The sequence below is a fragment of the Teleopsis dalmanni genome, chromosome 2, assembly GCF_002237135.1.
Source record: "Teleopsis dalmanni isolate 2A chromosome 2, ASM223713v2, whole genome shotgun sequence".
In the NCBI taxonomy this organism is placed as follows: domain Eukaryota; kingdom Metazoa; phylum Arthropoda; class Insecta; order Diptera; family Diopsidae; genus Teleopsis; species Teleopsis dalmanni.
The window spans coordinates 1486541-1502873 of record NC_051847.1 but is presented as its reverse complement, the minus strand read 5'-3'; the positions used below and the strand labels follow the sequence as shown (position 1 = coordinate 1502873).

General features: G+C 30.6%; 1 protein-coding gene across 1 annotated transcript in view; it reads right to left on the bottom strand.

Annotated features, from left to right (window-relative positions):
* LOC119680163 (protein CBFA2T2) overlaps nt 1–16274 on the bottom strand; it is a 45122-nt gene extending 28848 nt beyond the window's left edge. Inside the window, exon 1 of the mRNA XM_038092854.1 lies at nt 15769–16274. Coding sequence (XP_037948782.1) covers nt 15769–15771 — 3 coding nt within the window. The 5' untranslated portion in view covers nt 15772–16274. The remainder of the gene's footprint in view (nt 1–15768) is intronic.
* Nucleotides 16275–16333: the final 59 nt, after the last annotated feature.

Here is a 16333-nt window from a genome sequence, read left to right as displayed (position 1 = left end):
AGCATGTGGTGGGTGTCACATTAGAGATTTTCTTCGGAAAAAAATTTTTTGTTCGCTTGCATTATTGGTGGATTTATGTGAGTTAGCGGAACTTTTTAGGCAAAAATACTTGGAATTTGTTTTAGAGTCTAAATTATGAGATTTTTTCAACTTTTAATATATTTTTTCAACTCACATAAATAAAAAATTTTTTATTTCTACTAGTAAAGGGGTTAAAGGCAAATCTTTGATATTTATGACGTTTCATGGTGTTAAATTGCTATGCTAAACTGGCAATGCGTCGCCGTACTTAGTGACAGTTGCTCACTTTCGTGTAAAATACAAATATTAAGCTTTTAATGTTGTTTCTTAGTCCGAAATATAAAACTATATAAGAATATTTTTTTATTTATTGATTTAAAATTTTATTTATTATTACATTTTTAAAAATAATAATAATAAATCCATACGCTCTTTTACTTTGCAGGAATCCGTTTACATTTATATGTACAGCGGCTTACGCATACAATACACTCATACATATAATAATTTAAAAATATTTTTTAATATATTTCAAAATATAATTTTAGCAAAACATAAATAAATAAATGAAAACAAAAAGCAATAAGAATTTTCTACACATGTTACAAAGCAAATAATGGAAATCTTCGAAATTGGCGGCATCGAAAAAATTGTAAAAATGTTTGCAACATGTGCTCCCATTTGTTGCATTAAATTTTAAGCAATAAATTGGGTTATAATCTTCAAATAAATTAAACACGCCTCCCGCATGCTGTCTACTTCCAACTTTATTTCATGTTTTAAATTTTTAAATGCTCTCTAATTTAAATAATTTTAATTATGTGTAAATATTTGCCAGATTTGTCAAAAATTAAAACAAAAAGCAAAAAACAGAATACAGAATAAAAACAACATAAAAAGGTTGTAAATATTCAATTTTGTTTTTCTTTTAGTCTTGTTTTGTCCTTTAATAAGTGAAATGTCAGAAGCATGCTTGCATACAATTGAATTAACCCCCAAACAATTACAACAACAAAACATGAAAAGTAGAACAACAAAAGGTAAACTAAGCGAAGTAAAATTTTGAGTAAAATTTTTTTTTTATTGTGTATGCATGTTCATGTACACAATAGTTGACGACAACAACAACAATTACAGGAACAGACAACAACAAAAGCGCTCACCTTTAAATTTTTCGGTTTCTGCGATTTCCTTTGTTTTTGTTGTTGTTTCTGCTATTGTTTATTGTATTTTAGATTCCATATTTCTGTTATAATTCGGTTTTTGTGTGTTCCTGACTTTGGTGGAAAGCGATTACAGCTTTTGTTTTCCCTGCATATTAGAGCGTTTAGAAGATTCCTAGTATTAGTAATTTCATGCTGTTTTCAAGTGAGAAGTTAATGAGAAGATTAAGAAATTGAGTTCATTTTAAAATAATGAAACTTATTTTCATTTATCCAAGGTTAATAATCGTTATAACCCTTTAAAGTACTTTCTATTCACTTTGTTATCACCTATGACAAAGAAATAATCAAAAACATTTTTTGTGATCTTAGCCGGCTTTGATTTTTTATTATCTCAACGCGTTCCCAGAAATGTTTTCTTTACTTATTCGAACAGAGAGAAATCGCAGGAAGTCAAATTTGTACTGCATTTGTCAAAAATTACGAATCAGGATACCAGTGGCGAATTTAGGTACGTAATAGTGGTGCAAAGTTAAAAACCAAGTCTTCAAAAAGGGATTTGCATAAAGCGCGTATTACACATCAAAAATTTTTGTCAAAAATTTTTGTCGTCGCTTGCTATTACACATCAAATCAGTCGACATTATTTTCTACACGCCCCAGCAAAAAAAAAAACAACAAACATATTGCAAAATAAAATCGTGATGTTTACGCTTCCATTCCTTAAAATGAATGAAATTTTGCATGTCGACAAAAATCCTATTGTGTACGAAAAAAGACGAGCAGATTTGAGGAAAAATCAAAATTTTTTGAGTTTCATAAATAATTTTTGTCAAACTTGAAATGTTGCATTACACATCATATATGGCACAAATTTCGTATTTCATATAAAATTGTACGTCCAAATTTATTTTGTAGTATATTTGTTGTTTTTTTTGCTGTGGCGTGTTCAAAATAATGCCGACTGATTGTATGTGTAATAGCAAGCGACAACAAAAATTTTTGACAAACATTTTTGATGTGTAACACGCGCTTAAGTCTTTATAATAAGCAGCCAAATTTGGCACGTTAAGTCTTGTCGCTTTATCTAACTTAAACAAATTTAGTTCATCCTGTTTCTTATTAATTGATTTATGTGTAGATTTTGGTTGTGATAAAACCAAATTTATTATCCTAAAATTGTTTACACATAAACAATATTAATTAAGATATGTAAAACAATTAGAACTTGAGATAGTTATATGCGTAAACCAATATAACAAAAAAAGTATACATATGATCCTCGGGCAATTTCTTTAAAGAAACTAGACACGTAATCCGCCATTTAGGACTAAATACTCGCAAGCAAAGTATCTTATCAGTGCATTTGTAAATTTACTCGTTCACCGCTGCTATTAATTTATTTTTTTTCTCATTTATTTATTTTCGTGATATACTCGGAAATTTCACACAAAAAGCTACTGCTCCAAATTATTTGTGGGTGCCATAAGCAAAGTTCTATCAAAACAAAAAATTCCATTCCATTTTCGGTTTGTTTGTTATTTTCATTTTCATATTTAATAAAATGCCAAAAGCAGCAATTTTCCAACGAAGAATTTTCTAAAATAAATGAAACCCAGTTTTAAATATTTTTCGCGAATATTTTTTTGCGATATTTTTATGTTTCTGGCAGTTTTTTCAATTCTGGTTAAATACTTTGTTATTGCAGTTTTTCATTTTGAATTTCGTTCTTTTATTATTATTTTCTTTTCTATTTGTATTTACTATCGATATTTACTCTGAAAATATTTTTCCTGCTCGCTGCTGTATTTCGCTTGATTTTCCTAACGAATTTCCGCGCTGAAATGTCAGCTGACATTTGCAGATAAGAAAATTCAGCATGTTTAGTTTTTGGTTGTTGTAGCGCTGCTTCCCCTCAGCACCACCTCACACCGCATACCCCTCATCCAACAAGTTTACTTTTGTCTACGGATATGTTGATATATGTACAACTAACTACAAAACAAATCTACGACGATTGCGATGAGGACGAGTGCGAGTGTGAATTTAGATATTTTCCTAAAAATACTTTCGGTGTTGGTATTTCGTATTGTCGAGGTGGAGGGGAAAAATAATAGTTGAGTTTGACTTCTCCCGAGCTCAGTAACACGAAAGTATATGGGAAAATTAAATTGTTAGGGAAAATTTGTGTTATTTCTGTGTCAATGTGTGTATCTGTCTATGTTTGTGTAGGTTTATGTGAGTGTGTGGTTGTTCGTGTTGTGTTTGGGTATTTTGCGAAATTTGTTACCGGGGAGTAAAAAAGAAATTATTTTCTAGGTTATCAAATGCAGCCTTGATGTTGATGCTCAAAAGTGCGCCACAAAAGTGTGTCATATTTCAAATGGATTTATGACAGCGCTGATTTTCCATTATTTTTGTGTAAATAGATTTTCAAATTTCATGTTTACGTTGTTGTGGGTCGTGTTATTTCTGTGCTGTTGATGCCAGAGTTGCCAGCGCTGCCATCTCTGTTGTTGAGCTGCTGTGGTAGTTTTCCTTTGTGTTATTTTTGTATTAGATAAAGCATACATTGGAAAAATGCTAAAAATACACAAAACAAAAATATGAAGAATAAAAACTTAAATAGGGATTAAAAGTTGTTTGGAGTTGATTTTATGTCAACCGCATTCAATGAAAGGCAATGGGTTCAATGAGGACTTAAGTGAGGAGTATCAACTTGAAGGAAAACTCTTGAAATGCTTAGCAAATTCGAAAGCCAGAAAATGTGCCAAAAATAAAATGCAACTTAAAAAAATACTAAAACATTTCTTTCTTAAACTATTCGCGCATCAACATGAGGAGTTTTTATATCAAATATATCTGAACGATTCAATAATTTTTTTGATTTCGGTGCTTCTGAGTAGTGTAAGTAATAAGTAATTGATGTTTTCTGTACCTGCTATCGTTTGATAGTTGTTGCACCAAACCAGGTTGATCTGAATTGTATATTGTCCACACTCTTATTTGAAGTTAATTGATAATTAAACTGCTAATAAATTAAATTCAATTCTGTAATCTTCAAATTACACAAGAGCCATTTAATCAACGATATGAATGCACTCAATACTACCAACTGTCAATAGTAAACCACTGATCGGGAAAACTGGCGAAGGCTACTGGAAACGCCACTTACGTCTGTAATGGTTAACTATGTAAATAATATTATGTATACTTTTCCAAATGTTATAATTTGCCACATTACATTTTCTTTATTGCTTATATAACTTAATTGTGTTTTTTTGTTTCTTTTAAACATTTTATAAAGAAATTGTTTAAAATCAATATATTCAATGCTTTATGGGCAAAATGTATTACAAGTGCGTGGTTTGGTTCATGAAAGGAAGATTTCTAACAGCACACATTTTATAGCTTTATTGTTTTTAAGTTGAAATAAACCTTTATAAAATTATTGAATACTTTAAGCTTAAGCAATTTTTAATTTATATTAATTAAATTTAAAAGATTCGAGTGGTTACAGTTTTGTTATGCAATTCACAAATTTAAATAAATATGAAAAGGCATTGAAGAACCTCAACTGACACCTCAACTTATAGCAAACTTCTTCATAAACCAATCAACTGCACTCCATCACATGTCGATATGTCGTCTCCACTCAATTGTTAAAGTAAACATTTTGATGGATTATCGAAAAAGCCAAAAACAAAAATTAGACACACCACAAGTGTTCATTTTCGGAAAGCTGTCGTTTCCACAAAAACTCATTATCTCCATAATTGCAAAGCAAAGTTAACATCTGTGAAAAATTGTACAGTTTTCCGAATTTAAAGAAAAACTTCATTTCATTTTTATATTACGAGTAATACCTGAACTAATGCACTTTTTATTTCTCAATATTACTTATTGGAAACTGGCTGGTACATCAGAAAAACTAATAAATTTGAATTGAAAAATTCAATTTAAAAATACATCAAAATCCAACACAGCACAAATCGAAATAGTCTAATCGATTTCCTTTGCGTCTACTACAGCACTAGAAAAAGGATTTTAAAGTTTCTCTCTTAATGCCCAACAACGTAATTATCATTAAACAAACATAAAAGTTTTCACTACTTTTTACTTGTCTTTGCTTATAGTGTCTGTGTAACTTAATGCCATCTGTGCAGCGTTTAAAGTTGCAACACATGAAATCCTTTAGATCCATTCACTGAGCCCACACACTCAACCATCCCACACACTTTGCAAAATTTAATGTTTCATATGACTGCCAACAGTGCCGTTCGCCATTCGCCGTCTGCCTTTGGTACATCAACTTGTGTCACATGTGCAATTCACTGCTCACCTGTGTTTGTGCGAATGTCACATCATTAGTCTATGTCGTACTTGACGTTAATCGCTCTTGGTGGTTTCCCATTCCTTAAAAACGTAAGCGTTTGACTGGAGGCGGAAAATATCGGCTCATATGGCATTTCCAAAACATTTTCTCCGCCCATTTCAAACAGTAACGTAACGAGTTTTTTGCAGTTGAGGACTGTGTAATGTACACTTGAGATTCGGATAATGGGTGTTAAATACGGGGTGATTGGTGGATGATTGCCAACTTGTATTGCAACGAAAAATACGTCTGCCGCCGAAATTGCTTATGTGAACTAATCAGTTGAGTGATTGATGACTCAATGGATGGATTGATTGTTACTGCTGTTGATATAACTCGCTTTCATACTATTCCACACATCTTGCAATCAAATTTTTATAAATTTATTTTACCAAAACTTGAGATATCTTTTTTTTAAAAGTACTTTCCAACATATTCTTTATTTTTAATTTAAATGTTAAGACTTCTTAATTATTTTTTTTTTAATATAATAAGCAAAATTAACTTATAGAAGGAAAACCGTATATGATTTTTAAAAGCTTCTTATTATTTTCTAACCAGCAGATATAAGATTATATGTCCGTTGCTAATCTTACTTCATATTTTTATTTTTCATTAAAGACCATATAAAACTCTAGAATCATCTGCAGCTACCGAACTTGATTTCAACTAATAATTGACTTGTCCTCGTTTTGGGCGCATTTTGTGCAATCGTTTATACTCGTAAAATATGGCGAACGATGTAAATATTTAGAATATGTGGGTTTCTAAATAATGTACACAATATATAAGTAAATTAACCGGGATCGTCCAGATTTAATGTATTATGGTTAGAATAAATCTGAGGTCCCGAGGAGCTTGTAGCAGCACTGGGATATTTCGATAGAAAAGGTCTTTGCAAGATCTTTGATTCTCTACGAGTTGGCGACCAGTACCGCATTCGGATGAACCACAAACTGTACCAGCTTTATTATGATACTGATATAACTCAATGAATTAATATCCTGCAGCTTTCCTGGTTTTGTCATGTCGTGAAGATGGTTGATGAAGCTCCAACGAAAAATTTATTTGAAGCGGTAGAGGTAGACCATGTCTTCGGTGGAGTAATCAACTTGAGGGAGCACTAAAGAAATTAGAGAAGGTGCGCAAGGAAAATAACTAAATCTATTTCTAAGACATTAACTATAGTGACAAATACCTCTTAGCTATTTAAATCAAGAACCAAGAACAATATTTTCTTAAATGCCCCTTCACTGCACTATTACAAGCTGACAGAGCTCATTTTAGTTCAAATATTAACATCGAATTGATTAAAATTAAAGTATAAGTCAATAGCATTAAAAAAGCGAAAATAAGAAAATTGCCAGATTGAAAATAAATCGAAAAATGTTATAAAATATTTCCAAGAAAAAAACTTTGCAGGAAACGTCTGTATAAATACTTTGTATGTCAATGTAAATTTAAAAATTTGATTTTATTATTAATGACCAGCATTGATCAAACTAAATATCGTTTTAGTAATAATTCTGTGCAAATTTCTTACTTTACGACAAAACTATGTAAAACTGTGCTTTTAAAGCAATTCAAAATTTTTAGTTTAACTACGAAACTTTGCACCTGATGACTTTATATGTCAGTAAAAAATAAAACAAATATTTCGTGTCATTTTTCGAAGTGCCACCCACTATAGTTTACAACTTCACATTTTATAAGGATGTAAACATAAAATCGGATACTACGCAAATTATCAGTTTACGCCACTGTTAAAAGCAACATCCTTGCCCATTTCACCACTACCATTTGATAACGATTTTCGAGTTTTTTGCTAATCTCTATGAACATCAAACTAAAAAGTCTTGTTTTACCACGCTTTTGTTGTTGTACAACTATTGCCAACTATATTTTAACTGTTAATGGACGCTGGTGTTAGTATTAGCATCGCATATGCCAATGCAATGTCTGGTGGTCTGATATAGAGCTGCATGGTGTGATGTATTTAACTTTTGTTGTTTATTAAACATCAAATTGTAACACCTGCAAATTGGAAGAAATGCAAAAGACAAAGTACACTACCAACTTAAAAGTACAATAATTACAAATGAAAACCAGGTGGATGTGTCACAAATGATGTGATTGAATTGAACATTTCTGTTTTTCAATTCTGATTGCTTTCTACAGTACCCTAAAACATGTTACGTTTTTAGATTACATTTCAATGTAAATGCGTATCGTATACGTACATGTACGCTCGCTTTTCGTATGTTAATTACATGTACACAACTGTCAAATGCATTCGTACGTTTTCACATAGAATTTCTACCAATTTAGTTCAATTCTCACTCGCTCACACCCGCTAGCAAATACAAAAGCTTGCCCGGCGCAAGGAAACCGCATGAATGACAGCAAAGGTTAAAGGAAAATAAATGTAATTGCAGCAATGCTTAAGTTTCCTGTCAAAATGCAAAATTAATCATTAATAATTCTCATTCATAACAATTCAAAGCAATTGATTAGGCTTTTTGCGGCCAGTACGCAGTGGTAAATGAATGCAATGTGACGGATAATGCTTAGACTAATTAGTTATGTCTTTTAAATTTTAAAGTGAAGGCGAAGTATTGTCAATAAATATAGTTAAATACGTAGAGGGACTTATTTATAATTCAACTGAAACATTTTCAAATGCTAAACTATGTTAATTTTTTCAAGCAAAAACAGAAGAATTCTATGGATTAGCAATTTATTTTAACATCAATTTTATATTATAAAAAAGTTAATATAAATCAATACAATTCCTCTATTAACATACTGTATATTATTGTGCCACAACCCCATTTTAACATTCTTCATATATGTAATCACATATGTACTATATGTAATTGTGCCGCAACCCCCCTGTGAACACTTTCTCACAGACCTGAATCACCTATTAAACCACTCTATAGAGTATACTCTTAACGAGTCCTAATCCATGTTCTGATACTTAGCATTGTTAATTTTTTATTAATGTTAATTATATTCTCATTCTTGTCTTATTTAACTCTGAAACCAATATCATATATCATATGATCATAATATCAAGCCGTTTAGTTTTTATCTTGCCATAATGACAAACCAAATCTCTTGAGTTATTTATATAGAATGTAATTTGAAACGTTAGGCTTTGTAGAAACATTTCAAAATCTTATCTATAGATGTCTTATGTATAGATATTTCGATGTCTATATATGTTAAGAAGAATATAAAAATTTAGCAAATTGTTTAAATTTGATAAATGTACTTACAGAAGCATTAAAAATTAATTTTTAGAAAATGTAACTATATCCTACAACATTTTGAATCTGATATATATAATAAAATGTATACCGGCACTTTAAGTTTTTATAAGCTTAATAATTTTATCATATATTTATTATATAATTGCCAAATACCAAATAAACAAATTATTATTATTATTTTTTTAAAGCTGTAATTCTAATTTGTTTTTAATTTAATTAATTAGAAAATTTGAAAATTGGTCACCCTCATACTCCAACTCTAAGTAAAAATAAAAAGATCTGGGCAATCTTTATTAATAAATTAGCAGTAATTACCACAACAATATTAACATAAGACAGCAAATAAATAAAAGCCTTTCTTCTAGGGTAGAAGGTTAAATATAAGAAAAAATAGAGAAATTTCTTTGGAAGTGGAACTGGTGATGTGTGACTGGAAAGGAAAGAAGAGGAGGCAAGGAAATGCTCTAGAATATGTTAATTTTCGGCGTTTTTCATCTTTTGTTTCTATTTTTTTAACAGTTCTTCATGTGCCACATTTTTTTAATTCAATGGCGGACCCAGTAAAAAACTAGAAACTCTTTAGCAAAGCTGTTAAAATATTTATGCAGGTGTCATTTAGCACAAAATATAAAATGTGAAGGGCGCTACAAATTAAAACAGAAAACCTTTAAAATAGGAAAAAATTTAAATATAAAAATAAAACCAGTAAAAAACAAAAAAGAAAGAAACAAAAAAAACATTTCAATAATAAAAAACCCAAAACAGAAGGTGCAAACTTTTTTAAAGTTCAATGCCGACTGTTGTCCCGAAATCGAAATTTTGTGCTTCTGCTTTTTTCGAAAAATGAAAATGTTTTACTTTTTTTATTATGCAATAATAATTATTATTTTTAAATATTCGCAATTATGAACAGATGAAATTCTGGACAAAATACTTTCGTACAGGCAGCGTCATCGGAAACAGACGTCAAATGTCATCATCGACACAAATAGGCTAAAGCAAAAACACCAGCAGCAGTAACATTAACAGCAGCCAGACTAACATGTGTATTATCTGTAAATTTGACAGGGACATACAACAACAGCGATACCAGCAACAGCAAAACGAAAAATGTCAACAGGAACAGGACCAGAATAGAAGTGAAACTGTAAATGACAGCAACACCGCCAATTGAATTTTTGGATGTAGAGTTCTTCTGCTTTATAATCGTAAGTGTATTTATGGTATTTTCGGAAGGATGTGTTTGAGTGTATGTGTGTGTATGACTGCAATATGGATGTACATGTGGCTTCGAAATTACTCGATTATTGTTAGATTTGTGGGGCTTCCAGTAACGATGTTTTTGCATTTCAGAGAGTAGAATTTGAACTGAATCTACTTTTTCGCAGCCTCACTGGTACACTAGCAACGAATTGTATTATGGCATTACATGTACTTTAAAGAAAATTATTTTAAATAATTATGGCGACAACATTTCGTTTTTTTAAACAACAAATTAAATAGAATCTTAGAGAAAAAAAATTTTAAAATTTGTTTACATTTTTTTGTTATTTAAGATCAACATATAATATATATATAACTAACTTTTACTTTTTCTAAAAATAAACCGAACTATACAAGTGCACTTACAAAGGTTTATGGGTATGTTCTGCGCCACCTTTTATCTGCTAACAAGATATAATGTTTACATGAAACTTTTCGTTAGTATTCGAATAGAGGCCATTCAAACTTCCGAATAAATGCCAGAAGGTCTCACGTTTAAAATTTTGTAATATCAGAGAAAGTTAGGAGTTTCCAGCTAGTTTTCGCCTTCCGACGCAAATCACATCCTGCAAAGTATGTGACTGGGCGTACATTCTCTTACCCATCACTTTTAATCACTATCTATCGTTATATATAACACCTTTCCTCCAAAAGGATCAACTGTTATTCTATATAATCAAAAGTCAAAAACGCCCACCCAATAATTTCACAGATATTATATCTAGATCTATTATACTTACTTAAAATTTTCTTCCTTATAACAATACGCAACACTTTGCACATCCACTAATTCTATACAAATGTACAACCAAGTGCAGGTCGTGTATGCCGACGCAGTTTTTTGGAGCAGTGTGTGTTGGATGTGTCGTCTGTTTTTAATTTGTGTCATGCCAAACACACTCGCGTTTTCGGATTATTAAATTGTTCAGCTTATGTGTGCTGCAGACCTGCAGTTGCTGTTTCTGTTTCTGCTTCTGTTGCGGATACTTCCCATGTTGCTGCCGATGTTATCACCGATGTTGCTAGCTGATGTGGATATTCAGCAATTAAAAGCGCATAAATTGCATTTTTAGTATTGATTGTCACCTCGGTTTACTGAGCATAAGTGTACATTACGTTTGTTCCGCAATGCCATTTTTTTGTGTATTTGGCTTTGAAGTGCGTTCTACACCTTTTGTGCATTTAAGTAATGGAGGGGATAAATTCAAGGTACCATAAACCCAGAGGACAGTTAACAATATTTTATGAGCCGTTTAAAATTGGGTGACTAAGCACTCCGGTGACTAGTACAGATGTGAAAGGAGGTGAATTTATGAGGACATTAAATAAAATTAACAAAGTGTTGCAATCCTTTTAAAGAAACTTAATATCATAAATTTTTCAACCTGACACAAACACTAAGAACTTTAAGCAACAAATCGGTACATAATTTCAGTTTATCATTTTGAATGAGAAGAATTTGAACCTATGTGAACACCAAAATTAATAATAGAAATGAAAGATTAGGCTTTCTTTGATAGTTATGAAGTGCTCTTAAGCAATCGTCAGAATGTCAGATTTCTAAAATAAGTTTGGAATAAATAAACACACACCAGTATATACGATCTTCTTGTAAAATAACTTTTTTTAATAGAAGCTTGTGTCTTTTACTATATTTTATCGGTGGTACCAAGCTTATCCTTATAGGCATAACAAGTATAGATGACTGATATCAGTAGTAATCCATATGTGGCTCAGATCATTAAACTCTGAGGGATTTGGTCATCACGATACCACAATTTCTTTATCAAATCACAAATCTTTTTTCTAAAACAGGTAGTAACACTCGTGATAGATATTACAGGTACGCAGATTCAGGAGAGGATATAATATCCAGTCAGCATGACATCTGTATTGAACATTAAGAGGCCTACAAGAGTCATCAAGTGCTCTGTTCTTATCTGATTGTAGGCGGTATGCCAATTGCATGTAGCAGATAAAAATGTGGGTATAGCTAACAGCCAACATTTTATCATTAAAGCATTTCAGACGTAATAGATGTAGCAAGTGCTATGGTGTCTCCTCTTCGAGCACCATTACACATATACTACAGGAACTTCGACAAGGCAGCCTGACTCCACGCTGTTTTATAGTTGACTGCTCTGTTAGAACCGATATCAAGATACTTTCGATTTACTTCTACGGACTAAGTCAGAGGTTCCACGGTTGGAGGATGAAGGTCATGATGCTTTTAACCTGGCTGGTAGTATTTTTTTAGCAGTCAGATTAAAGCTGCTAAGAGATAAATACTTAATCAACTTTATTTATATTAAATCTACTCCATACCGGTCTGCTTCTCATACCTATAGCTTCTAAGCCAACCTAATAGATTCAACTACATTCCCTATACATATTTGTCCTTTCTTACATTGTTATGTAAGAAACTATACATACTTAAAATATACTTAAAACTGTTTTATAGTGAGGAGGTAGTAATCGTAATCACGAAATCGGAACTCACACTAAACAATTATTTGTATCAAATTAATCTAATGAATCTCTATGATCCAGCCAACTTGGTGTAGATTATGTTATGTTAAAATTATTATGGTGCTAAGAAAGTAGCTCAAATTCGCAACAAAAATACTTCATGTTTATATTCTTTGTTTACTCAGCTGCATCCGCCAGATACATTTTAGATTAAGACTTTTTGTTTATTCTAAAGCATTTGATTCCATCATCGCCAACGCCAAATTGCCAGAAAAGCAAAGAAGCCTCCCTGATATGTGCCAATGGAGCAGTTGATTAAGAACAAAAAATCAATTTATGCGATTAGAGAAAACAGATTGTTGGGACGGTAGAACAGTACGAAAAAGACCGCTCTAATGCCCTTGAGGACGGTAACTCAATATCCATCAACAATGCCAACATTTGTGAAAACATTTGTTTGCGGCAGAAAACCACCTTTGTTTTTAATTTGAAACGATAAAATTAATTTATTTTTAAAATTGAAATTCTATGACTAAATTTTATGTTATTTAAGTACTACAAAAAACAAAAAAACAAAACATTTGTTAATTAATAGCGAAAACAGACTTTGGTGCTTATCGCGGCAAAAATTACACAAAGGCGGAGAAATTAATTTTGAAAAACAAACTTTTAAGCATCTGTAAACTATTAAAAAAATCAAACTAAAATTGTATCTATGAAATTTTCAGACTGTCACTGTTGTTGTTGTTGTTGTTGTAACTCTTGCAAGCAATCCTCTTTATTCTAAAATTGGAATGAAACACAGCTTCTCATCCGAGACGGGTCCTATTCGGGGCGGCGCGGCGCAGCACGGCACGGCGCATTTAAATGACAGCGAATGCGAAAAGCATATCTGTTTCTTATTTTCTTTTTTGAATTAATATAAAGATACGAATAGATATATCGCCTTTAGTGAAATACATGAACTCATACAATTATTCGATAAAAAACATTGCAATTGTTAAAACAAAAGAACAGCAGAAACGAATTTATTCAAGTGCGTTAGTTGAGTATTTGGTAATAGTAAGAAAGACAGAAGGCAAACAGAACTTTATGCAAATGCTTTTTACTAGTACATGAGAGTATATTGTTTCTTTTATTTTTTCAGATACTTTTGTTATTGTGTGCAATGAACTGCCGAACAATTGACACTGAATTACAAATTGAATTCACTTTAGTAATTCGAATGCAATGCGGTCGCCTGCCATCTGTTAAATGAGTAACGCGATCTCAAAAACATATGCCGCAGATATTACAATTTCATGGTAAACAAGATCGGATTATTCATTAGATGCCATACAATTGCTCACGATGAAATGCATTCAGCGAATATAGATACTTTTGTGGCTTAGTAATGCGACATTATTTAAAACAAACCAGGAAAAACTTTATAACGAAGTCTCATTCTTTTCAACATAACAGTAGATGAAAAGAGTTCCCAAATAATAATCGAAGAGGGTGAAGACATCACCCATGAGTTTGTTAGTTATCAATGAAATAAACTCGCTTTACCTTTCGTTTCGTTCATACCACAGAATAATTCATAATATTGGTTTAAAAATAGTCATTAGTTTAACAAGAACGATTGTATACTCAAAGTTCTATATTCTACAATAGTACATATATGTAAATATTATTAATAGTAAAAAATCCTCATCAACATTTAGTAAAGTCGGCATATAGCCGGAATAATTTTAAAAAAGTAATTAAATCCATAAACTTATTTGTATAAAAAGTCCATAAATCTCTACGGGAACAATCCGACAAGCGCAAAACGGAAGTATTTATTCTTAATTGAGACCAACCTTAATACAAGCGGATCGGTCGGTATGCGTAATATAAGCAAAGAAATGGCAAACTGTACAGCGATTGTTAAAAAATTGTCAAGTGAATAGAGCGTCAAATGGGTTGATATTATATTTTCGTACCCTTGAGATGTATATTTACTACGTATTCAACGGATCGAATGGATGTTATAAACTCTTACTGAAAGAAAATATGATTTATTCTGATGAAGATAATTTTCCAAGTCAAATGATCTGATACTCGTATTTCAATAAGACTATACGCCTATGCATGGTGATGCAAAAAATGGAAAGTGTCTTAATAGCTAAATGTCAGCTTACTATTTCTATAAATTTTCCATACGTCATTAACTGTTCTTTTATTTTAGTATATAAAGTTAAAGATAAAAATAAAGTTTTATAAATTATCAATGAAAAAAATGTTGACATAATTAAGAACCTTTGGCATAAAATGAAGATACAGGTAATAAAGATAAAACCCTTGTTGTGTATATTTATTATTGATTCCAAAAGTACTATTTTTATTATTATTATTATATATGTATTACAATTAATATTATTATAATTTTGTTATTATTATTATTAATGTAATGTGTTAATGTGTTAATTGGATCATGTCATCAGAAAAATGTAGTGTGTAAAATTTTCAGCGTAAATTTAAAGAACGCTTCAAAATATGAGCCAAGGATTATTTTTAATTTTATTATTAATTTAAATTTTTCAACAAATAATATGAAGGAAATATTGTTAAGATTATATTAAATGCAATAAAATACATTTTATTCCTTTGCATCCCCAACTACCCAATATATTCCCAAATCTAGATTGAGCTGTAGATTTTTCATAGATAAATGTTAGATATAAGAACATAGATATTTTTTGCTGTCTGGATGATCACGTTTTCGACTATATTTTAAAGGATATATATATATATATAGATATATATTCGTATTTAAATATTTTATTTTTTTTAAAATATTTTTTTAAAAAAATATGTATATCGTATATATACATGTATATAAAATATATATATACGATTGAAAGAGGTATTTCTTCAAAATATATGTTATTATAGGTATTGTTATTATATTATTGTATGAATATATATCTATAATATATTATGTTATTATATGTTTTTCACATTAAAATATATATTACTGTGTAATAATGCGTAATAATGTTATTTGTATATTTTTAATTGATATAGAGAATATCATATTTTATTAATTTTTTTGACATGAGACTATAAACCATAAGAAAACTTCAATTTTTAATAATTTTGAACTCATCAAAATTCAATTATTTTATCATCATTAAAAATATAATAAATTATTATTGAAATCCGTTTATCCACTTACCATAATATTTTTTCTACGAAAATAATTTTTTTTTTTCAAAATCCTTGTCAGCACAAAAATTCTAATCGACGGAAGAATGCGGCTGCAGTGCGAGACTTTAACCAAAAACTGGTTCAGCAACTTTGCGCCAACAGCAAAGCAAGCAAAACAAACCACTGCAGTGAGCAGCACTGTTAGCAGTAGAAGTTAACAGAGTTTTTGTTGTTGAGTCTGTGGCTGCTCTACACATTTATTGCAAGCAAAAACAAATATTTGCCGGCAAGTTTCAAGGGCTTAATGCATAATTTGTGTCTGTTGTTCACACGTGAACGGATACACGAAACATCTTATAAATTTTTTAAAAATAAATCATTGGTTTCATAAATATTTAATTACAGTTTTGCTGTGCAATTGCAAGTAACTAATTTCCATCGAACCGGTAAACACGTGTGATTGAATTAGTGTCATGCATTGTTAAACAATTTTTTCTTTTAAACACATTCAGTTTTTTATTTATTCAAATGTTATAATTTTATTAAATAAAATATCAAAATCTGGCATTAAAATGTTGTTGTATTAATTTTTT